General features: G+C 45.8%; 1 protein-coding gene across 1 annotated transcript in view; it reads left to right on the top strand.

The window, feature by feature from the left end:
* The window catches only part of dnah5l (dynein, axonemal, heavy chain 5 like), a 76,734-nt gene that overhangs the window by 24,956 nt on the left and 29,042 nt on the right, over nt 1-22,736 (top strand). Inside the window, exons 19-49 of the mRNA XM_014181296.2 lie at nt 182-337; nt 715-854; nt 1,070-1,221; nt 1,496-1,703; nt 1,981-2,068; nt 2,247-2,370; nt 2,576-2,745; nt 2,971-3,063; nt 3,460-3,663; nt 3,892-3,972; nt 4,062-4,466; nt 5,341-5,459; nt 5,545-5,681; nt 5,818-5,980; nt 6,122-6,233; nt 6,319-6,447; nt 6,534-6,733; nt 7,170-7,323; nt 7,460-7,726; nt 12,186-12,314; nt 12,553-12,768; nt 13,283-13,429; nt 13,771-13,943; nt 16,157-16,335; nt 16,612-16,799; nt 17,424-17,618; nt 19,151-19,285; nt 19,460-19,649; nt 20,821-21,038; nt 22,031-22,342; nt 22,527-22,616. Coding sequence (XP_014036771.2) covers nt 182-337; nt 715-854; nt 1,070-1,221; nt 1,496-1,703; nt 1,981-2,068; nt 2,247-2,370; nt 2,576-2,745; nt 2,971-3,063; nt 3,460-3,663; nt 3,892-3,972; nt 4,062-4,466; nt 5,341-5,459; nt 5,545-5,681; nt 5,818-5,980; nt 6,122-6,233; nt 6,319-6,447; nt 6,534-6,733; nt 7,170-7,323; nt 7,460-7,726; nt 12,186-12,314; nt 12,553-12,768; nt 13,283-13,429; nt 13,771-13,943; nt 16,157-16,335; nt 16,612-16,799; nt 17,424-17,618; nt 19,151-19,285; nt 19,460-19,649; nt 20,821-21,038; nt 22,031-22,342; nt 22,527-22,616 — 5,274 coding nt within the window. The remainder of the gene's footprint in view (nt 1-181; nt 338-714; nt 855-1,069; nt 1,222-1,495; nt 1,704-1,980; nt 2,069-2,246; nt 2,371-2,575; nt 2,746-2,970; nt 3,064-3,459; nt 3,664-3,891; nt 3,973-4,061; nt 4,467-5,340; nt 5,460-5,544; nt 5,682-5,817; nt 5,981-6,121; nt 6,234-6,318; nt 6,448-6,533; nt 6,734-7,169; nt 7,324-7,459; nt 7,727-12,185; nt 12,315-12,552; nt 12,769-13,282; nt 13,430-13,770; nt 13,944-16,156; nt 16,336-16,611; nt 16,800-17,423; nt 17,619-19,150; nt 19,286-19,459; nt 19,650-20,820; nt 21,039-22,030; nt 22,343-22,526; nt 22,617-22,736) is intronic.

Here is a 22,736-nt window from a genome sequence, read left to right as displayed (position 1 = left end):
TGTGACATCAATGAAATGTGATATCTACAGTACCTAATTTGTATGGTCCCCAAAGAAAAAGACAGTTTCATCTATACTCTCATTATGTTTAGAATGCATGCCCAGTACATTGCTTCATTTTGAGCATTATGCTAGTGTAGATATTGTTACAGAGACTCATGCTTCTCTTTTTGTCTGGCAGACCCCTGAGATGAGGAAGGTGATCAGAAGCTATAACAAGATGGCCGCCGTTCTCCTTGAGTACGAGCTCCTGTACCACAGAGGCTGGAGCCAAGCCGTGGAGATGGGCCGTCACGGCCTGAATGCATCGCTGCTCGTCAGAGACCCAGAAACAAAGGTTCTGCCCATTCCAAAGTGCCACTAATGTCGACATTATATTCAGACAATGGCCTTTTACTTAGAGGCCAAAGCTATAGAACTAGGCAACACCTTGCATTATTTTTCATAATGTCAACATTATATAAGCGTAAATTTGAGATTTACATTAACATTTTTGTAATTTAGCAGACGCTCTTATCCTTAGCAACTTACAGGAGCAATGAGGGTTAAGTGCCTTGCTCAAGGACTCATCAGCAGATTTTTCACATAGTTGGCTCGTGGATTCGAACCCGCAACCTTTACGTTATTGGCCCAACGTTCTTAACCGCCATGCCTACCCTCTCCAATTTCTCTCTGTTAACTCACCCTTCAATATTGTGATTCTTGTCTGCCCAGACAATATATGTTAATCTTGACTCCTTGGTCCTGGAGGTTCTGCATGAGGCTAAGTGCATGCATAAGCTTGGCATCGCCGTCCCAACGGTGATCCTGAATATGTGTGCCAAAGAAGTCGAGCTGAAGGCCCAGCAAAACAGGTGAGATATTACTGATTGAATCAAGTGCTTCAGTAATCAAGTGTTGAACTTAACCAAAACACTCTGTATCTCCCAGGACCAGGTTTGGTGATCAGGTGTTGACTATGGGTCTAATGTACAATACATGTCTATTTGAAGTTGAAGCAAAAAAGTTGAAGCAAAAATGCCCTTGGTATCACAGAGGATGTTTTAATAGTGAAATCCCTTTGTCCCAGGCTACAGGAAATGCTGCAGGACTTTGAAGCAGTCTTATCCAGGATCCCTCCCATCCTCCTCCCCCTGATGCAGCCCTTCATCAGACACGTGGAGAACTCTCTCTCCCCAGGGCTCACTACTCTCTCCTGGACATCACTCAACACTGACAGATGTGAGAGAAACACTCTGTAGTTTACTGGTAAAATTCGACAGGGTTCTCCTATTCCAGTCCTGGGGACGTTTGTACAGTATGTGTGCAGGCGTTTGTTCCAACCCTGAGGTAATACACCTGATTTAGCTAATCATAACCCATAAGGAGGATTATGATTGGGTTAAATATCTGAATCAGGTGTGTTACTGCAGGGCTGGATTGAAGCATTGAATTCGGGATTGTGTTCTTTCAGTAATATTCAGACTTAACCAAACAGACTGTCATTTTCTTGTAGTCATAGAGAATGTATATGGAGTACTGCAAGAACTGGAGCAAGTTGCAAAGGTTGCCATGGATACACTGGAGTGTCGCATTGAGAGAATCCTACAGGCCATGTCATCCACTGCCCTGCTGGTGCTGCCCGAGGATATGCCCGTTTCATCCCAAAACTTTCATAGCCAAGCTGAGGACACTGTGAGGTCTGCTGGGAAGGCACTGAGCGTGTGAGTGCTGACTGAGCTCTACAAATTATACAGAAAGGTCAATTATGCCGATGTTGGGTTAGTCCAATATGTGAAATCTTAGTGTCATTACATGGTTTGATATGGACTTGCAACAAGTGACCAACAGACAAAGGAAAATAAATGATTGGTGTTTTCAGAGTAATCGTCTCTCTATTACCATTACCAACAACAGCATCATTGATCAAATCAACAGGGTATCATTGTTTGAAACGTTTGCTCAGTTTCACTTCAGCTGTTTATCTTGGTTTCACTGCAGCCAAAGTAAACAAGTGGAAATGTCTATGTACGAGATGACTGATGAGCTGAAAAAGAGGATGACGCCAGCAGAAGTAGTCAACCTAGAGGTGGGTTAGTGTGACTGACTCGGGGGAACAGCGCAAGTTTTCAGGTCTCGGGACAAAGTTACTTTTCACACAAGTGTGGTTCAAGAAACCACCTCTGTTACATTAGCAGTAAACGCACAACTACACCTGTCAACAATGATAGAGCATTTGTATAACGCCTCAGTGTTCTCTGATCCAGGGGTCTCTCCAGTGTCTACACCCGGATGCTAAACAGAAGACACGCTGTCAGTCATGTCTAGCCTGTTGCTTTTACAACCTGATGGCTCAACTGTGCCAGAGGAACACAGAGGCCCTGGTCAAAGGTGAGATTTCCGATTGTTCTTTTACCTATGTGAGGTCGTCGGGGTTGGGATCAACTCTGTTTTAATCAAACCAAGACATTAATTCAAATGCAACAATTTAATGAAAACAATACACATTGGTAATAATAGTTAGTTGCTTTTGACTGAGTACCAAAACTGCCCTAAACTGACGTATGTTTTCCTATAATCATTTACATTTTCATAGCTACAAGGTCATCCCTTGATTCTCTGAGGCGAAGGCTTCATGTGGCGAGTTCCAAGTACCAGTCATCCTCGTACCTGAGTCGACCACAGGTCCAGGTTCCTCTCTTCAAGGCCTCTATTCAGCTGGCCATTCCCAACATCGTCCTCAAGCCCAGTCTGGAGGATATCCAGGTACTCCTTGACACATTTAAAGAAATAGTCCACAATCAAAGTTTGTTGGCAAATTGGATAGAAAAGATTAATGGAAAATATATATATTTAAGTCTATTTTATGTTGTGAATATACACATTAGTGTGTTTATTGCTATCTCTTCAATATTCAATTATTTTCCACTGATAAATCACATAGTATGGTGGCATTGTCCTCTGTTTTTGTCCCTTGCTTGTGTCTCACAGAGTACTGTCAACAAAGTTGTGAGCATTGTGCTGTCAATGGCTACAGAAATCCCACTATGGACATTTTCCCATCTACATCACAAGCAGCTTCAGGTATGCTTGCTATCTGGTCGATGTATCTGCTGCTTATTACGTCTGCGGTGTTGCCTTGGACTTTTCTGCTCTAACCCACTGTGAATATTTCTTATTGTTGTATATTTGATGAATTTGTACCTTTTCTCCATATAGTGTGTTTTATTTATTTTTAGTGGTATTGTGTGTTGTCATATTCACTGTTGGCCGGGTCGTCTTGTAAATGAGAATTGGTTCTCAATTGACTTATCTGGTTAAATAAAGGTGGAATAAATAAATAAAATAATTCAACTAAAGATTCCTGAATGGTATTACTATCATATTGTTTTCTTATAATTATTCCTACCTTAAATATTGTTCAGAAATTGAATGTAAGAAGTGATCCAAATTGGGGTCTTTCCCTGTGCCCCTCCCCAGGCAGAGCAGGCTGCAGTGAGGGACGCTGGGGACGACGGCCCCCTGACCAAGCAGCTGGTCCTCAAGCCCCTGGACCGGCAGCTGGCCGAGCACAAGGACGTCACCAAGGCCGTCATCCAGCTGGGTTCCATCGTGTCCTCCCTCAGGACCGAGGCCGAGGACGTACTGCAGGAGTTCCATCACTTCTCCACCCTGTGGAATCAGGTCTGCTGGGCTGGAAATGTTAGCGATACATAAAAGAATGCTGGTGGCATCATCTTTGAATGATCCGTTAGTATTCAAGTTCTACCAGAGCCAGGATGTACGAAGCCAAGAGTGAAAGAGAGAGACACAATGTCGATGAATTGATGTACTGTATACAATGATTTGATATGATTTGATCATATTCGACCGTTCGGATTTATATAACATGACTCGTATTGTTCTCCCCAGGACCCAGAGGAGGAAGTGAAAACCTTCCTGGAGACCAGTCCATCCCTCCCAGCGTTCAGCACTCAGATTTCCTCCTACTCTGTTAGTGACATTCACTCATTGTTTTACATATTGGATGGGTGTCATTAGATTTTGATCTGTTTGATGTGTTACTTGCTCACCTCATGCAGAAAATGGAAGCTCAGATTGAAGACTTGCCAGCCTCCTGCACTGTGGGTTCAGTCCTGTTCCACACAGACCACCTTAAGCTCTCCCTGACCCAGGAGTGCCGTGCCTGGAAACGGGCCTTTGGAGCTGCGCTGAACAGCCAGGCCTCAGCCGACATGGCCGACATCTACTCCTTTGTGGACGGCCTGACCAAGAGGCTCCAGAGGCCTGTCGAAGACCTGGAGGACGTTAGGGGAGCCATGGCCTCTCTCCGAGAGGTCAGAGAGGCAGAGATCCGGATAGATGCCACCATCGGCCCCGTGGAGGAGTCATTTGCCCTGCTCAACCGCCACGAGTTGATCTTCAGCGACGGGAATGCTGAGAAGGTGGACGGGCTGACGTACGCCTGGAGGAACCTCAATGCACTGGTGGGTGGAAAATGAAACCTGTCATGTATTTCACATGTCACGTTTTCTCACCTGACATTTTATTGTTCCTCTATTCACTTGTCCTGTGTGGAGTGTGGTTTCTGATGCCAAACATTCTCTTGATTTCTGCATGGCTTGTCATTCATCTTGTAATCCACTGAGGCAAAATATAAGAAAAGGAATTTGGAATTTGACAAAGTTTAAGACTCACATACATCGACTGTGGTAGTTGTTGCAGCCAACCAAGATATATATTCTGTACATGTGGCAGTAGAGGGCAGCAAACCACTGAGTATGTGATGAACATGCCCTTCTTGCTCTCTCTCTCTCGAGTATGAGTCAATGATGGTGGATAAATGAAGGCCGTTTACCATTTTTATTTATGTCACAGTTCCTGTCTGCTGTAAGGCCCAGTGCATTCAAAAACATGATTTTCCTTGGTTTTATATTTATATATTTACACACCATGCAGTTGGAATAATACTGTGAAATGGTGAGAATTATGATAATGCCCTTTAGTGTAAGAGCTGTTTGATAAGACCGCCTGAAACGTCCACATCTTTAAGTAGGATGGATTTTTGGCCTGCCTGGTGTCATCACCAGGCAGTAAATTAGTTAGACTAAAGATAAAGAGTTCCAAACCTCTCTGCCAGCTTGACCATTTTAATTGAAAACAATCACAGTAAGGTATTTAATTGTTACCCAGAATTTATTTGATATTGAGATATATAACGGCTGCATTGGACCTTTAAGGGCTGGCTCTCCCATAGGCACCAATGATTTAGCAGCTTGGTCTGGTCTGCTTAGTTCATTAACTGTAAATTAATCAGAAAAAAGGAGCAAGTGAGATGTCTCACTCACTGTCCATCAAAAGGTGATGGAAACCCAAAACACCCTGGTGAAGATTCAACCTGCCATGAAGGCAGACCTACTGTCAGGGGTGGAGACCTTCCAGAACTCTGTCCAGATCTACTACTCAGATTATGACAAAAGGTAGAATACAGTTATCTTTTCCATTCAGACATTTTGCTCAATAGTTGATAGATTCCTGTAATCCACATGTTTTATGTTCATCAAGTGGCCCTGGAGTGGAGGGGTTGACCCCAGATGAAGCCAGCGACAGACTGCAGAGCTTCCAGGCCCAGTTCAATGAGCTGTGGAGAAAATATGTTACCTACTCTGGAGGGGAGGAGCTATTCGGCCTCTCAGTTAACGGTGACTATTCTCACATTCATATCCATATTGAAATACACTGTTTCCTGGACCCATATTTTACATATCCTTGGACTTCAAAACACATTCAATGGAGATTCAGGACTAGGCTAATATGGCTAATATCTCTCATTAACAGAATATCCCGATCTTCAGAGAATTAAAAGAGAGCTGGGTCTTTTGTCGAAACTTTACACGCTCTACAACTCTGTCACTGAAAGTGTCACTAGTTACTATGATATCCAATGGGCTGACCTAAACATAGACAAGATCAACAATGAACTGCAGGATTTCCAGAACAGGTAGAATCCCATGGACTGTGATATGTACATGTCAATATGCTGTATTGGAAAATAATCTAAACGATAGATAACAGTTCAAATTGAGTTGCTGACTAATCCTTGTGAACATTGTGATTACTCTATTTTTCCACTTTCCATAAGAATCCGGAAACTTCCCAAGGCGTTGAAGGAGTGGCAAGCCTTTAGTGACCTGAAGAAGACAATCGATGACTTCAACGAGACGTGCCCCCTACTTTACATGATGGCTAACAAGGTGAAACAATACCTTTAATTTAATCATCTACAACTCATATTGCTTTTCCTGAAGTTTGTCCCTTTCAATCCCCTCTCCCTTTCAGGCGATGATGTCCAGGCATTGGAGCCGCCTGAGTGACCTCACAGGTCATATCTTTGAGGTGGAGTCGGAGAGCTTTGCCCTCAGAAACATCATGGAGGCACCACTGCTCAAATACAAAGAGGATATTGAGGTACTATGTCACCAAATCACCTCACCAAAATGGGCAAACAATATACTTGTAAAATAGAATTAGGCGTACTGTGTTTATCTGGACAGGATGTGTGCATCAGCGCGGTGAAGGAGAGGGACATTGAGGCCAAACTGAAAGACGTAGTGGCAGAGTGGAGCAGTCACACGCTCACCTTCGCCCCCTTCAGGAACCGGGGGGAACTGCTACTGAAGGGTACTGACACTGCAGAGAAGGTGGCCCTCATGGAGGACAGTCTGATGGTGCTGGCCTCGCTCATGAGCAACCGGTAGGTACCACCACACCCTCATGTCTGATTTGATCAACTGGGTTTCGAACCCAGGTACCATATTATTAGTAATCAGACATTAATTCAGAATTAAATTCAATGTTTACTGTATCTCTTCTAGGTGACCATACAGATAGTTGTCGATGGCGGCAGGTAGCATAGCGGTTGAGCGGCAGGTAGCGTAGCGGTTTGAGAATTGGGCCAATAACCGAAAGGTTGCTATTTCGAATCCCTGACCCGACAAGGTGAAAAATCTATCTGTGCCCTTGAGCAAGGCATTTAACCCTAATTGCTCCAAGGTCACTGTTAATAATGGCAGACTCTGGCCGTGACCCCACTCTCCAAGGGTGTCTCAGGGATATGCAACAAAAAACACATTTCCAATTCACACGTGCATTAATACCCACTGTACATGTGTGAAATTATACTTTCCCAGGTATAATGCCCCATTCAAGCCTTCCATCCAGCAGTGGGTGCTGAAGCTGTCTAACACCACTGAGGTCATAGAGAAATGGTTGACGGTTCAGAACCTGTGGATCTACCTGGAGGCCGTATTTGTCGGAGGGGATATCGCTAAGCAGCTGCCCCAGGTCAGAACAAGCTGAACCATGCCCTGTTTACCTGTTGATTCACTATTGTTTCACTTGAATGTGGATTCAATTGGAACTTAGTGTGGATTCCAGGCTACTCAAGTAAGGATATGGCCACTAAATCTGTCCCATATAGGAAGCCAAGAGGTTCCAGAACATTGACAAGTCCTGGCAGAAGATCATGCAGCGAGCCCACGAGGTGACAGGTGTGGTGCAGTGCTGTGTGGGGGATGAGACCCTCAGCCAGCTGTTGCCCCATCTTCTGGAGCAGCTGGAGGTGTGTCAGAAGTCTCTGAGCGGCTATCTGGAGAAGAAGAGGCTTGTGTTCCCTCGGTTCTTCTTTGTCTCCGACCCTGCTCTACTGGAGATCCTGGGACAGGCCTCAGACTCCCACACCATACAGGTACTGGACTGGACAAACTAAAAACATTCTATGGCTGGGTTACGTTAGGGCAACATTTTCTTCTACTGTTTCTCCATGTCTGGTATGGCCATAGATACCATAGATACACTACCATGCCAAAAGTATGTGGACACCTGGTCATAATAATGTCCCTCTTTATGTCCAAAAACCTCAGTAATCCAAAGGCACAAAGCGCACTCTCAACACCCAGACAAAAAGTCAAAAAAGTACAATAAAAGTTCATAGAAACATGTCAAACGATGTTTAAAATCAATCCTCAGGTTGTTTTTGTCATAAATAATCAATAATATTTAAACCGGACAAAAGCTTCGTCAATAGAAAAGGAAAAACAAGAAAGGTGCGCTCCCAATCACGCGCAGGACTCGTGTCTGGAAATTTCCACTGTCCACTCATTGAAAGTGCTGTATCTCCCTCATTTTTCAGAGTAAAAGCCTGAAACAATGCCTAAAGACTGGTCACATGTAGAAAAAGCCATAGAGATCGTGAACTGGGTCCTAAGTCTTTGTATGGTGGATAGGCTTTCAATGGAAAAACAGCCTTTCAAAATAATAGTACTTCCTGGATGGATTTTCCTCAGGTTTTCGCTTGCCATATCAGTTCTGTTATACTCACAGACATTATTTTAACAGTTTTGGAAACTGTAGAGTGTTTTCTTTTCAAATCTACCAAGTATATGCATATCCTAGCTTCTGGGCCTGAGTAGCAGGCAGTTTAATTTGGGCACGCATTTCATCCAAAATTCCGAATCTGCCTCCTACCCCAGTGTAGTTAACCCACTGTTCCACAGGCACTGATGACATGGATGTTGAGTAAGGCAGCCCCCCGCACCTCTCTGATTCAGACGGGTTGGGTTAAATGCGGAAGACACATTTCAGTGGAATTCATTCAGTTGTATAACTGACTAGGTATCCCTTTCCTTCTTCAGTAAGGCCATTCTGCTGTCAATGTTTGTCTATGGAGATTGCATGGCTGTGTGCTCGATTTTATACATTAACATTTACATTTTTACATTTAAGTCATTTAGCAGACGCTCTTATCCAGAGTGACTTACAAATTGGTGCATTCACCTTATGATATCCAGTGGAACAACCACTTTACAATAGTGCATCTAAATCTTTTAAGGGGAGGGGGGGTTAGAAGGATTACTTTATCCTATCCTAGGTATTCCTTAAAGAGGTGGGGTTTCAGGTGTCTCCGGAAGGTGGTGATTGACTCCGCTGTCCTGGCGTCGTGAGGGAGCTTGTTCCACCATTGGGGTGCCAGAGCAGCGAACAGTTTTGACTGGGCTGAGCGGGAACTGTGCTTCTTCAGAGGTAGGGAGGCGAGCAGGCCAGAGGTGGATGAACGCAGTGCCCTTGTTTGGGTGTAGGGCCTGATCAGAGCCTGAAGGTACGGAGGTGCCGTTCCCCTCACAGCTCCGTAGGCAAGCACCATGGTCTTGTAGCTGATGCGAGCTTCAACTGGAAGCCAGTGGAGAGAGCGGAGGAGCGGGGTGACGTGAGAGAACTTGGGAAGGTTGAACACCAGACGGGCTGCGGCGTTCTGGATGAGTTGTAGGGGTTTAATGGCACAGGCAGGGAGCCCAGCCAACAGCGAGTTGCAGTAATCCAGACGGGAGATGACAAGTGCCTGGATTAGGACCTGCGCCACTTCCTGTGTGAGGCAGGGTCGTACTCTGCGAATGTTGTAGAGCATGAACCTACAGGATCGGGTCACCGCCTTGATGTTAGTAGAGAACGACAGGGTGTTGTCCAGGGTCACGCCAAGGTTCTTAGCACTCTGGGAGGAGGACACAATGGAGTTGTCAACCGTGATGGCGAGATCATGGAACAGGCAGTCCTTCCCCGGGAGGAAGAGCAGCTCCGTCTTGCCGAGGTTCAGCTTGAGGTGGTGATCCGTCATCCACACTAATATGTCTGCCAGACATGCAGAGATGCGATTCGCCACCTGGTTATCAGAAGGGGGAAAGGAGAAGATTAATTGTGTGTCATCTGCATAGCAATGATAGGAGAGACCATGTGAGAATATGACAGAGCCAAGTGACTTGGTGTATAGCGAGAATAGGAGAGGGCCTAGAACAGAGCCCTGGGGGACACCAGTGGTGAGAGCACGTGGTGTGGAGACAGATTCTCGCCACGCCACCTGGTAGGAGCGACCTGTCAGGTAGGACGCAATCCAAGCGTGGGCCGCGCCGGAGATGCCCAACTCGGAGAGGGTGGAGAGGAGGATCTGATGGTTCACAGTATCAAAGGCAGCAGATAGGTCTAGGAGGATGAGAGCAGAGGAGAGAGAGTTAGCTTTAGCAGTGCGGAGAGCCTCCGTGACACAGAGAAGAGCAGTCTCAGTTGAATGACCAGTCTTGAAACCTGACTGATTTGAATCAAGAAGGTCATTCTGAGAGAGATAGCAGGAGAGCTGGCCAAGGACGGCACGTTCAAGAGTTTTGGAGAGAAAAGAAAGAAGGGATACTGGTCTGTAGTTGTTGACATCGGAGGGATCGAGTGTAGGTTTTTTCAGAAGGGGTGCAACTCTCGCTCTCTTGAAGACGGAAGGGACGTAGCCAGCGGTCAAGGATGAGTTGATGAGCGAGGTGAGGTAAGGGAGAAGGTCTCCGGAAATGGTCTGGAGAAGAGAGGAGGAGGAGGAGGAGGGTCAAGCGGGCAGGTTGTTGGGCGGCCGGCCGTCACAAGACGCGAGATTTCATCTGGAGAGAGAGGGGAGAAAGAGGTCAAAGCACAGGGTAGGGCAGTGTGAGCAGGACCAGCGGTGTCGTTTGACTTAGCTAACGAGGATCGGATGTCGTCGACCTTCTTTTCAAAATGGTTGACGAAGTCATCAGCAGAGAGGGAGGAGGGGGGGGGAGGGGGAGGAGGATTCAGGAGGGAGGAGAAGGTGGCAAAGAGCTTCCTAGGGTTAGAGGCAGATGCTTGGAATTTAGAGTGGTAGCAGAGACAGAAGAGGAAAATGTAGAGAGGAGGGAGTGAAAGGATGCCAGGTCCGCAGGGAGGCGAGTTTTCCTCCATTTCCGCTCGGCTGCCCGGAGACATGTTCTGTGAGCTCGCAATGAGTCGTCGAGCCACGGAGCAGGAGGGGAGGACCGAGCCGGCCTGGAGGATAGGGGACATAGAGAATCAAAGGATGCAGAAAGGGAGGAGAGGAGGGTTGAGGAGGCAGAATCAGGGGATAGGTTGGAGAAGGTTTGAGCAGAGGGAAGAGATGATAGGATGGAAGAGGAGAGAGTAGCGGGAGAGAGAGAGCGAAGGTTGGGACGGCACAATACCATCCGAGTAGGGGCAGAGTGAGAGGTGTTGGATGAGAGCGAGAGGGAAAAGGATACAAGGTAGTGGTCGGAGACTTGGAGGGGAGTTGCAATGAGATTAGTGGACGAACAGAATCTAGTAAAGATGAGGTCAAGCGTATTGCCTGCCTTGTGAGTAGGGGGGAAGGTGAGAGGGTGAGGTCAAAAGAGGAGAGGAGTGGAAAGAAGGAGGCAGAGAGGAATGAGTCAAAGGTAGACGTGGGGAGGTTAAAGTCACCCAGAACTGTGAGAGGTGAGCCATCCTCAGGAAAGGAACTTATCAAGACGTCAAGCTCATTGATGAACTCTCCAAGGGAACCTGGAGGGCGATAAATGATAAGGATGTTAAGCTTGAAAGGGCTGGTAACTGTGACAGCATGGAATTCAAATGAGGAGATAGACAGATGGGTCAGGGGAGAAAGAGAGAATGTCCACTTGGGAGAGATGAGGATTCCAGTGCCACCACCCCGCTGGCTAGATGCTCTCGGGGTATGCGAGAACACGTGGGCAGACGAGGAGAGAGCAGTAGGAGTAGCAGTGTTATCTGTGGTAATCCATGTTTCTGTCAGTGCCAAGAAGTCGAGGGACTGGAGAGTAGCATAGGCTGAGATGAACTCTGCCTTGTTGGCCGCAGGCCGGCAGTTCCAGAGGCTGCCGGAGACCTGGAACTCCACGTGGGTCGTGCGCGCTGGGACCACCAGGTTAGAGTGGCAGCGGCCACGCGGTGTGAAGCGTTTGTGTGGCCTGTGCAGAGGGGAGAGAACAGGGATAGACAGACACATAGTTGACAGGCTACAGAAGAGGCTACGCTAATGCAAAGGAGATTGCAAAGGAGATTGGAATGACAAGTGGACTACACGTCTCGAATGTTCAGAAAGTTAAGCTTAAGCACCTGCAGCAACGGGTGTGGCTGCTATAGCCGAAACCACTAATTTGAAGGGGTGTCCACATGTATTAATTGCTTGGTGTTTTAACTATTGTTTCAATGTGTAACTGTGCAGTCTGCATGATGTTTTTTGACTGCATAAAATGAAATCAATCAAAATCAATCAAATGTAGTGAGGTTCTAGTTCTATCATTTGTCATTATCACAAATTAAACCTCTCTCAAACTGTAACTTGTCTTCTCCTTTGGGTACAGGCTCATCTGCTGAGTCTTTTCGACAATGTGAACTGTGTGGTTTTCCATGATAAGAACTATGACCAGATCCTAAGCTTCCAGTCCCAGGAGGGAGAGACAGTAGACTTGTCTGAACCTGTTTTAGCTCAGGTACACTTAACCTACTGTACACACTGCTGAGTTGAAGGCAATGCTCCTCAATGCGTGACTCACATTTGGCATTGCTGTTCAGATACGTTTCAATACAAAATGAACGTTTCTTATTCCCATAATAAAAAGCCATTCTGCTTTGATTCCTGATCATCCATCTATTTTATATGTTCATTGGTAGACTAATCATGAGGCCCAGATCCATTACTGAACATTGTCCTCTGATGGTGTCCGATAGGGAAATGTGGAAGCCTGGCTGGGGCTCTTGCTGGACAGAGTGAGGAAGACCATCCATGGCATTATCCGTCAGGCTCACATGTCCATCAGTGACGCAGGACTAAAGCTGGTGGAGTTCCAGTCTGTGTTCCCAGCCCAAGTGGGTCTGCTGGGCATCCAGATGATCTGGACCAGGGATGCAGAGGAAGCCCTGGGGTTCAGCAAGGGAGACAAAAAGGTAACAATCTGGGCATTCAACTACTGTACATGTAAGATACTTGCAAGTATTTGAGGTGTGCTTGATTTAGCTTGGAGCATCCACTTTTGGGACCATTCCATTGGTGCTATTATACTGGGCAAAGTATATATTGTAGAATGTGGTTATACCGTACCTGAAAGGGAATTGCATTATTATTATTTTTAACCTTTATTTAACTAGGCAAGTCAGTTAAGAACAAATTCTTATTTACAATGACGGCCTACCCTGGCCGAACCTTAACCCGAACGACGCTGGGCCAATTGTGCGCCGCCCTATGGGACTCCCAATCAAGGCCGGTTGTAATACAGCCTGGAATCCAACCAGGGTCTGTAGTGACGCCTCTAGCACTGAGATGCAGTGCCTTAGGCCATTGCACCACTCGGGAGCCAGAATCTTCACCTCTAGACAAGAAGTAGCTTTATTTCTAAAATTTGATTGTGTGGATACGTTGTTGAATAATCTCTTCTTCTTACTTCTTGACTTGATTGCACAGATCATGCAAACTACCAATCAAAAGTTTGGGGATATCCTGAACGAGCTGATTGATATGACCACTCGAGAATTGACCAGGAATGAACGCACCAAGTATGAGACTCTGATCACCATCCATGTGCATCAGAAAGACATATTCGACGACCTGGTGAGCGTCCCTTTTCCATTTTTTCAAAGAACCCTGCATATTTTTGATAAGACTTATCCCCAACCACATACAAGTTGATGTATTCATTATCTTAGAAGCCTTATAGTGTTTTTTGCAAAAGCCCCGCAATAGTAAGATATTGGAATGCCATATTTTCTTTTCAATGCAACATTTATACAACCTATTTTTCAGTAAGAAAGGGGGCACATTTTCCATGAACAACCTCTAGAATATTCACTGGGCATTTCATAAGGTATCTTATTAAGCTTTGCATGAGTCTCCCTCTGGTTATACTATATAAACGTAATCCATGACTAAATCCACATCCCAATATCACTCAGGTGCGAATGAACATCCGATCGACATTAGACTTTGAGTGGCAGAAGCAATCCCGCTTCTACTTCATCGAGGACAAGGACAGATGCATAATCCAGATCACTGACGTGGAGTTTAGCTACTGCAATGAATACCTGGGCTGTACCGACAGACTGGTCATCACCCCTCTCACTGACAGGTCTTTAATAATTACACTAATGGTATTCTATCTACTCTGAAACTCCTGCTTGTATTATAGTGTTATTGTCTTACTGGGACATATTATGGGCAGATTCCCAAAGCACAGATTAAGCCGAGTCTGGTCAAAAAAGCATATTCAATGATGATTCAGGAGAAATCTCTGGGAAACCAGATCTAAGATATCTACTGTAATGCATACCGGCGCAGACAATACGGCTGAAAAGATCTTATCCCATTGCAAGTATGGGTTTGTTGCAACAACTAAGCAAACTTAAATCAGTTTTACCACATTTTTACCAGTATGTTACATGTGCAACCAGAGAAAAAAAATCCTAGACCACCTTTACTCCACACACAGAGATGCATACAAAGCTCTCCCTCGCCCTCCATTTGGCAAATCTGACCATAATTCTATCCTCCTGATTCCTGCTTACAAGCAAAAACTAAAGCAGGAAGTACCAGTGACTCGCTTGATACAGAAGTGGTAAGATGACGCAGATGCTACACTACAGGACTGTTTTGCTAGCACAGACTGGAATATGTTCCGGGATTCATCCAATGGCATTGAGGAGGACACCACCTCAGTCATCGGGTTCATCAATAAGTGCATCGACGACATCGTCCCTACAGCGACTGTACGTACATATCCCAACCAGAAGCCATGGATTATAGGCAACATCCGCATCGAGCTAAAGGCTAGAGCAGCCGCTTTCAAGGCGTCGGTAGCCATGAAGTGCTTTGAAAGGCTGGTCATGGCTCACATCAACAGCATCCTCCCGGACACCCTAGACCCACTCCAATTCGCATACCACCCCAACAGATCCACAGATGACGCAATCTAAATTGCACTCCACACTGCCCTTTCTCACCTGGACGAAAGGAACACCTATGTGAGAAAGCTGTTCATTGACTACAGCTCAGCGTTCAACACTATAGTGCCTACGAAGCTCATCACTAAGCTAAGGACTCTGGGACTAAACACCTTCCTCTGCAACTGGATCCTGGACTTCCTGACGGGCCGCCCCCATGTGGTAAGAGTAGGTAACAACACGTCTGCCACACTGATTCTTAACACTGTACTTAGTCCCCTCCTGTATTCCCTGTTCACCCACGACTGCGTAGCCAAACACGACTCCAACACCGTCATTAAGTTTGCTGACGACACAACAGTGGTAGGCCTGATCACTGACAACGATGAGACAGCCTATAGGGAGGAGGTCAGAGAACTGGCAGTGTGGTGCCAGGACAACAACCTCTCCCTCAATGTGAGCAAGACAAAGGAGTTGATCGTGGACTACAGGAAAAGGTGGGCCGAACAGGCCCCCATTAACATCTGGATCGGGCTGTAGTGGAGCAGGTCGAGTTTCAAGTTCCTTGGTGTCCACATCACCAACAATCAATCATGGTCCAAACATACCACAGCAGTCGTGAAGAGGGCACGACAAAACTTTTTCCCCCTCAGGAGACTGAAAAGATTTGGAATGGGTCCCCAGATCCTCAAAAGGTTCTACAGCTGCACCATTGAGAGCTCCCTGACCGGTTGCATCATCGCCTGGTATGGCAACAGCTCGGCATCTGACCATAAGGCGCTACAGAGGGTAGTGCGTACGGCCCACTACATCACTGGTGCCAAGCTTCCTGCCATCCAGGACATATACAATAGGCAGTGTCAGAGGAAAGCCCATAAAATTGTCAGAGACTCCAGACTGTTTTCTCTGCTACCGCACGGCAAGCGGTACTGGAGTGCCAAGTTTAAGACCAAAAGGCTCCTCAACAGCTTCTACCCCCAAGCCATTAGACTGTTGAACAATTAATAAAATCGCCACCGGACAATTTATATTGACCCCCCCCCTTTTGTACATTGCTGCTACTCGCTGTTTATTATCTATGCATAGTCACTTCACCCCCACCTACATGTACAAATTACCTCAACTAACCTGTGCCCTCACACACTGACTCGGTACCGGTGCCCCCTGTATATAGCCTCGTTATTGTTATTCTTATTGTGTTACTTTTTATTATTACTTTTTATTTTAGTGTACTTGGTAAATATTTTCTTAACTCTTCTTGAAATGCACTGTTGGGTTAAGGGCTTATAAGTAAGCATTTCACGGTAGTCTACACTTGTTGTATTCTGCGCATGTGACTAATGAAGTTTGATTTGATTTGACCATCAGCACAATGATGACTGACATGTTCGGACTCCACTAGGTGTTACATCACCCTGTCCCAGGCCCTGGGTATGAGTATGGGCGGAGCCCCGGCAGGGCCGGCTGGCACTGGTAAGACCGAGACCACCAAAGACATGGGCCGTTGCCTGGGGAAGTACGTTGTCGTCTTCAACTGCTCTGACCAGATGGACTATAGAGGGCTAGGACGAATCTATAAAGGTACTAAAGCTTGTCCATGGGGAGATAACATGGAAAGGTCTCTGACTTGACAATTAATCAAAGCTAAATATGATCTGTCAATACTCATAAAACATTGTTATGAATGTTGCTCTGACACACATGAAGAGGTTATGAGGGTTTTACTAAATGTGTCACAAAGACATATGTATTGTACGGCCCCTTTAAATGAAGCATTTCCTAAAAATAACCACCATAGCATATGGAATTATGCAGAGTACATAAAGGGTATAAACGGAGAGCAAACGTTATCTGTAGGTTTGGCTCAGTCAGGTGCGTGGGGCTGCTTCGATGAGTTCAACCGCATCGAGCTCCCTGTCCTGTCAGTAGCAGCCCAGCAGATCTATATAGTGTTGCAGTGCAAAAAGAACAAGAAGACACAGTTTATCTTCACGGATGGGGACTTGGTGGAAATGGACAGAGAGTTTGGCATCTTCTTAACCATGGTGAGAGAATATCACATTTCACATTTTCACTAACATTGTGCTACATGCATGTAAGGTTCAAATACCAACTGTGAAAGGAAGATTTACTAGACATGATTTAGTGTGGTTTGTACACTCTTATTTTTTTAAATAACATTTTTCACCCCAATTTCGATCTTGTCTCATCGCTGCAACTCCCCAATGTGCTCGGGAGGTGAAGGTTGAGTCATGCATCCTCCGAAACATGACCCGCCAAACCCCGCTTCCTAATACCCGCCCGCTTAACCCGGAAGCCAGCCGCACCAATGTGTAGGAGAAAACACTGTTCACCTGACGACTGAGGTCAGCCTGCAGGCCCCCGGCCCACCACAAGGAGTTGCTAGAGCGCGATGAGCCAAGTAAAGCCCCCCCCTGCCAAACCCTCCCCTAACCCGGGCGACGCTGGACCAATTGTGAGGCGCCCTATGGGACTTCCGATCACAGTCGGTTGTGATACAGCCAGGGATCGAACCCAGGTCTTCAATGCAGTGCCTTAGACTGCTGCACCACTCGGGAGGCCCCTTGGTTTACTTAATCCCTTCTTGAGTCAATTGTCAATGTTATGTCTCCTATTATCTCTGTTCTACTGGTCTTCTCAAATGGCAGAACCCTGGATATGCTGGCCGCCAGGAGCTTCCAGAAAACCTGAAGATCCAGTTCCGTACGGTGGCCATGATGGTTCCAGACAGAGCCATCATCATGAGGGTGAAGCTAGCCAGCGCTGGTTTCCGTGACAACCAAGTCCTCAGCCGCAAGTTCTACACCCTGTACAAGCTGTGTGAAGAGCAGCTCTCCAAGCAGGTAATATCAAGGTGGTTGGTTTCTCAAATGACTGCCTCGCCTGGTTCACCAACTACTTCTCAGACAGAGTTCAGCGTGTCAAATCGGAGGGCATGTTGTCCGGACCTCTGGTAGTCCCTATGGGGGTGCCACAGGGTTCAATTCTCGGCCGACTCTCTTCTCTGTATACATCAATGATGTCGCTCTTGCTGCTGGTGATTCTCTGATCCACCTCTACGCAGACGACACCATTCTGTATACTTCTGGCCCTTCTTTGGACACTGTGTTAACTAACCTCCAGACGAGCTTCAAAGCCATACATCTCTCCTTCCGTGGCCTCCAACTGCTCTTAAATGCTAGTAAAACTAAATGCATGCTCTTCAACTGATCGCTGCCCGCATCAGCCCGCCCGTCCAGCTTCACTACTCTGGACGGTTCTGACTTAGAATATGTGGACAACTACAAATACCTAGGTGTCTGGTTAGACTGTAAACTCTCCTTCCAGACTCACATTAAGCATCTCCAATCCAAAATTAAATCTAGAATCGGCTTCCTATTTCGCAACAAAAGCATCCTTCACTCATGCTGCCAAACATACCCTCGTAAAACTGACTATCCTACCGATTCGCGATGTCATTTACAAAATAGCCTCCAACACTCTACTCAGCAAATTGGATGCAGTCTATCACAGTGCCATCCGTTTTGTCACCAAAGCCCCATATCTACCTACCACTGCAACCTGTATGCTCTCGTTGGCTGGCCCTCGCTTCATATTCGCCGCCAAACCCACTGGCTCCAGGTCATCTATAAGTCTTTGCTAGGTAAAGCCCCGCCTTATCTCAGCTCACTGGTCACCATAGCAGCACCCACCCATAGCACGCACTCCAGCAGGTATATTTCACTGGTCACCCCCAAAGCCAATTCCTACTTTGGCCGCCTTTCCTTCCAGTTCTCTGCTGCCTATGACTGGAACAAACTGCAAAAATCACTGAAGCTGGAGACTCATATCTCCCTCATTAACTTTAAGCACCAGCTGTCAGAGCAGCTCACAGATCACTTCACCTGTACATAGCCCATCTGTAAATAGCCCATCCAACAATCCCATCCCCATACTTTTATTTATTTATTTTGTTCCTTTGCACCCCAGTATCTCTACTTGCACATTCATCTTCTGCACATCTATTACTCCAGTGTTTAATTGCTATATTGTAATTATTTCGCCACTATGGCCTATTTATTGCCTTACCTCCCTTATCCTACCTCATTTGCACACACTGTATATAGACTTTTTCTATTGAATTATTGACTTGTTTATTCCATGTGTAACTCTGTGTTGTTGTTTTACTTTATCTTGGCCAGGTCGCAGTTGTAAATTGAGAACTTGTTCTTAACTATCCTACCTGGTCAAATAAAGGTGAAATAAAATAAAATAAAAAAAGGTCAAAATGTCACAGTAGCACCATAGACAGTACACACTTGTAATCAATCCTTATCAAAAACTTTGGTCACCAGTCAGATTGATTATAAATGTCTCCTCTCACATGCTCTTCAAGGTCCACTATGACTTTGGGCTAAGGAACATCTTGTCAGTGTTGAGGACACTGGGTTCAGTGAAGAGGTCCAACCCCACTGAGCCAGAGAAAACGGTAGTGATGCGGGTGCTGCGCGACATGAACCTCTCCAAACTGGTACAGTCAAGTTTTCTTCTACCCTACAATCCAAGTGGTACTTCACCTTTATCCTTCACACTGAAACTAGAAGTATCTGAATTTGTGTCATCCTCAATGATTTTATGAATTCACATGAATGATTTACATTTGTTATGGTAAAAAAATGAACAAAATCCCTGTGTCTCTGACCAGGTGGATGAGGACGAGCCTCTGTTCATGAGTCTGATCAACGACCTGTTCCCTGGGATCATTCTGGACAAAGCAGGCTACCCCGACCTGGAGGCTGCCATCCACACCCAGACTCAGCAGGCTGGCCTCATACCTCACCAGCCCTGGGTCCTCAAACTGGTGCAGCTCTACGAGACCCAGCGGGTTCGCCACGGTCAGTCAACGAGCACTCGAACCTTCTGTTTTAAAGCTGTAGTGGAGATGGTTTGGTGTTTGCCACGGTCAGTCAACGTGCATTTGAACCGTCTGTTTTAAAGCTGTAGTGGAAATGGTTTGGTGTTCGGGCACGGTCAGTCAATGTGCACTGAAACCTGTTTTAAAGCTGTAGTGGAGATGGTTTGGTGTTCACCACGGTCAGTCAACGTGCACTGGAACCTTCTGTTTTAAAGCTGTAGTGGAGATGGTTTGGTGTTCGTCACGGTTAGTCAATGTACACTGAAACCTGTTTTAAAGCTGTAGTGGAGATGGTTTGGTGTTCACCACGGTCAGTCAACGTGCACTGGAACCTTCTGTTTTACAGTTGTAGTGGAGATGGTTTGGTGTTCACCACGGTCAGTCAACGTGCACTGGAACCTTCTGTTTTACAGTTGTAGTGGAGATGGTTTGGTGTTCGTCACAGTTAGTCAACGTGCACTGGAACCTTCTGTTTTACAGTTGTAGTGGAGATGGTTTGGTGTTCACCACGGTCAGTCAACGTGCACTGGAACCTTCTGTTTTACAGTTGTAGTGGAGATGGTTTGGTGTTCGTCACAGTTAGTCAACGTGCACTGGAACCTTCTGTTTTACAGTTGTAGTGGAGATGGTTTGGTGTTCGGGCACGGTCAGTCAATGTGCACTGAAACCTGTTTTACAGCTGTAGTGGAGATGGTTTGGTGTTCGCCACAGTCAGTCAGTCAATGTGCACTGGAACCTTCTGTTTTAAAGCTGTAATGGAGATAGTTTGGTGTTTGCCATGGTCAGTGACTCTTCACTACAGGGTTTGGCAACTCCTGTCCTGGAGGGCCGAAACCATTCTGTTTTTTTTCTTCTACCAGTTAGTTAATTGCACTCACCTGGTGTCCCAGGTCTAAATCAGTCTCTGATTAGGAGGAAATAATAAAAACCTGGCATTTTATGGTCTTGGAGCTGGCTATCCCTGCTTTACCACAGCCCTCTATTGTAAAGCATGCATTAGACTAATGCATGTCATAACACGTGCCATAAGCAGTTGTAACAGGTAGTGCAAACTAGGTTGAACCATTTGCTCTACACACTGATATTCCTCTGCAGGCCACAGCCCCTTCTCTTTCTCTCATTCTGTGTTGATCTCATTCTCTCGCCTGTAGGTATGATGACACTAGGCCCCAGCGGAGCTGGAAAAACCACGTGCATCCACACACTGATGAGGGCCATGTTGGATTGTGGCACCCCTCACCGAGAGATGAGGATGAACCCCAAGGCCATTACTGCCTCCCAGATGTTTGGTACCCTGGATGTAGCCACCAACGACTGGACTGATGGGGTCTTCTCAACCCTGTGGAGGAAAACGCTTAAAGCCAAGAAGGTCAGCAAGGTCAATAGAGTTGGGATGGAAGGTAGTGCCTTCAGTATGCTGTACTAGTTACAGTGTGCTCCAAAAGTATTGGGACAGTGACACATTGTTTGTCGTTTTTGGCTCTGTACTCCAGCACTTTGGATTTGAAATGATACAATGAGGACTATGAAGTTAAAGTGCACACTGTCAGCTTTAATTTGATGGTATTTTCATCCATATCAGGTGAACCATTTAGAAATTACAGAACTTTTTGTACATAGTCCCCCCATTTTAGGGGACCAAAAGTATTTGGTCAAATTCAGTTATGTGTATCAAACTAGTCAAAAAATGAAGTATTTGATCCCATATTTATAGCACACAGTGACTACATCAAGCTTGTGACTCTACAAAATTGTTGGATGCATTTACTGTTTTTTGTTTTGGTTGTGTTTCAGATTATTTTGTGCCCAATAGAAATGAATGGTAAATAATGTATTGTGTCATTTAGGAGTCACTTTTATTGTAAATAAGAATAGAATATGTTTCTAAACACTTCTACATAAATATGGATGGTACCATGATTATGGATAATCCTGAATGAATCGTGAATAATGATGAGTGAGAAAGTTAGACACACAAAAGTGTTACTGTCCGAATACCTTTGGCGCTCACTGTAGTTAGGTGTACTCTGAAGTTAAAGGGGCAGTGCAGTCAAATGTGATTTTCCTGTATTTTATATATATGTCCACACTATGAGTATGGAATAATACTGTGAAATTGTGAAAATTATGATAATGCCATTTTACTGTAAGAGCGGTTTGAAATTTCCGCTTGTTTGCATGGGTGGGGTTTTTGGATCGCCCTCCTCTGCCAAAAACAGCTAGTTTTCAGGTTACATATCCCTCCCATTAGGCTCCTCCAATTATGCCCCTCACAATTAGTTATGAGTTATGACTATCTGTGCCAGATGGTTGTCGTACTAGTTCTCATTTTTATTCTATTTAACTGTTTCTCTCCCCAAGGGGGAGCACATCTGGATCGTGCTGGACGGCCCTGTGGACGCCATCTGGATTGAAAACCTCAACTCAGTCCTGGACGACAACAAGACCCTGACCCTGGCTAATGGTGACCGCATCCCTATGGCGCCTAACTGTAAGGTGGTGTTTGAGCCCCACAACATCGACAACGCCTCCCCGGCCACAGTGTCCCGCAATGGCATGGTGTTCATGAGCTCCTCTGTGCTGGACTGGAAGCCTATCCTTCAGGCCTGGCTCCAGAGGGTGCCACCACAGCAAGCAGAGGTGCTCCTGGGCTGCTTCCATAGTGTTTTCCAGGTCTGTCTGAATATCATACTGTACTTCCATTCTCTTTTCCTACTGTAAGGTCAAACCCAGAAAGAGACACAAACACATGCAGTATGGAGGCATACACACACTTTGCTGACATTTGTTCCCATGAGAATAATCCTCTGTGGTCTTCCTGAATCTGCTGAGTCTCTCTACCTTATTCCCTGTACAGGATTTGATCAACTTTGTCTTGACTGCTGTGTCTCCCAAAATGCCCATCCTGGAGTGTATGTACATCAAGCAGACCATTGACCTTCTGCAGGTAAGCAGAATAGCCACACTGAAATCCTGTAAAAGGCACACTTGAAATTCAAATATTTTACCTATTTATTCTTAGAAATATATGTAATTTTAATCAAACTGAACTAGTCATAATACCTCT

This window comes from Salmo salar, chromosome ssa29 (genome assembly GCF_905237065.1).
Source record: "Salmo salar chromosome ssa29, Ssal_v3.1, whole genome shotgun sequence".
NCBI lineage: Eukaryota > Metazoa > Chordata > Actinopteri > Salmoniformes > Salmonidae > Salmo > Salmo salar.
This window is presented reverse-complemented; position numbering and strand designations above follow the sequence as displayed.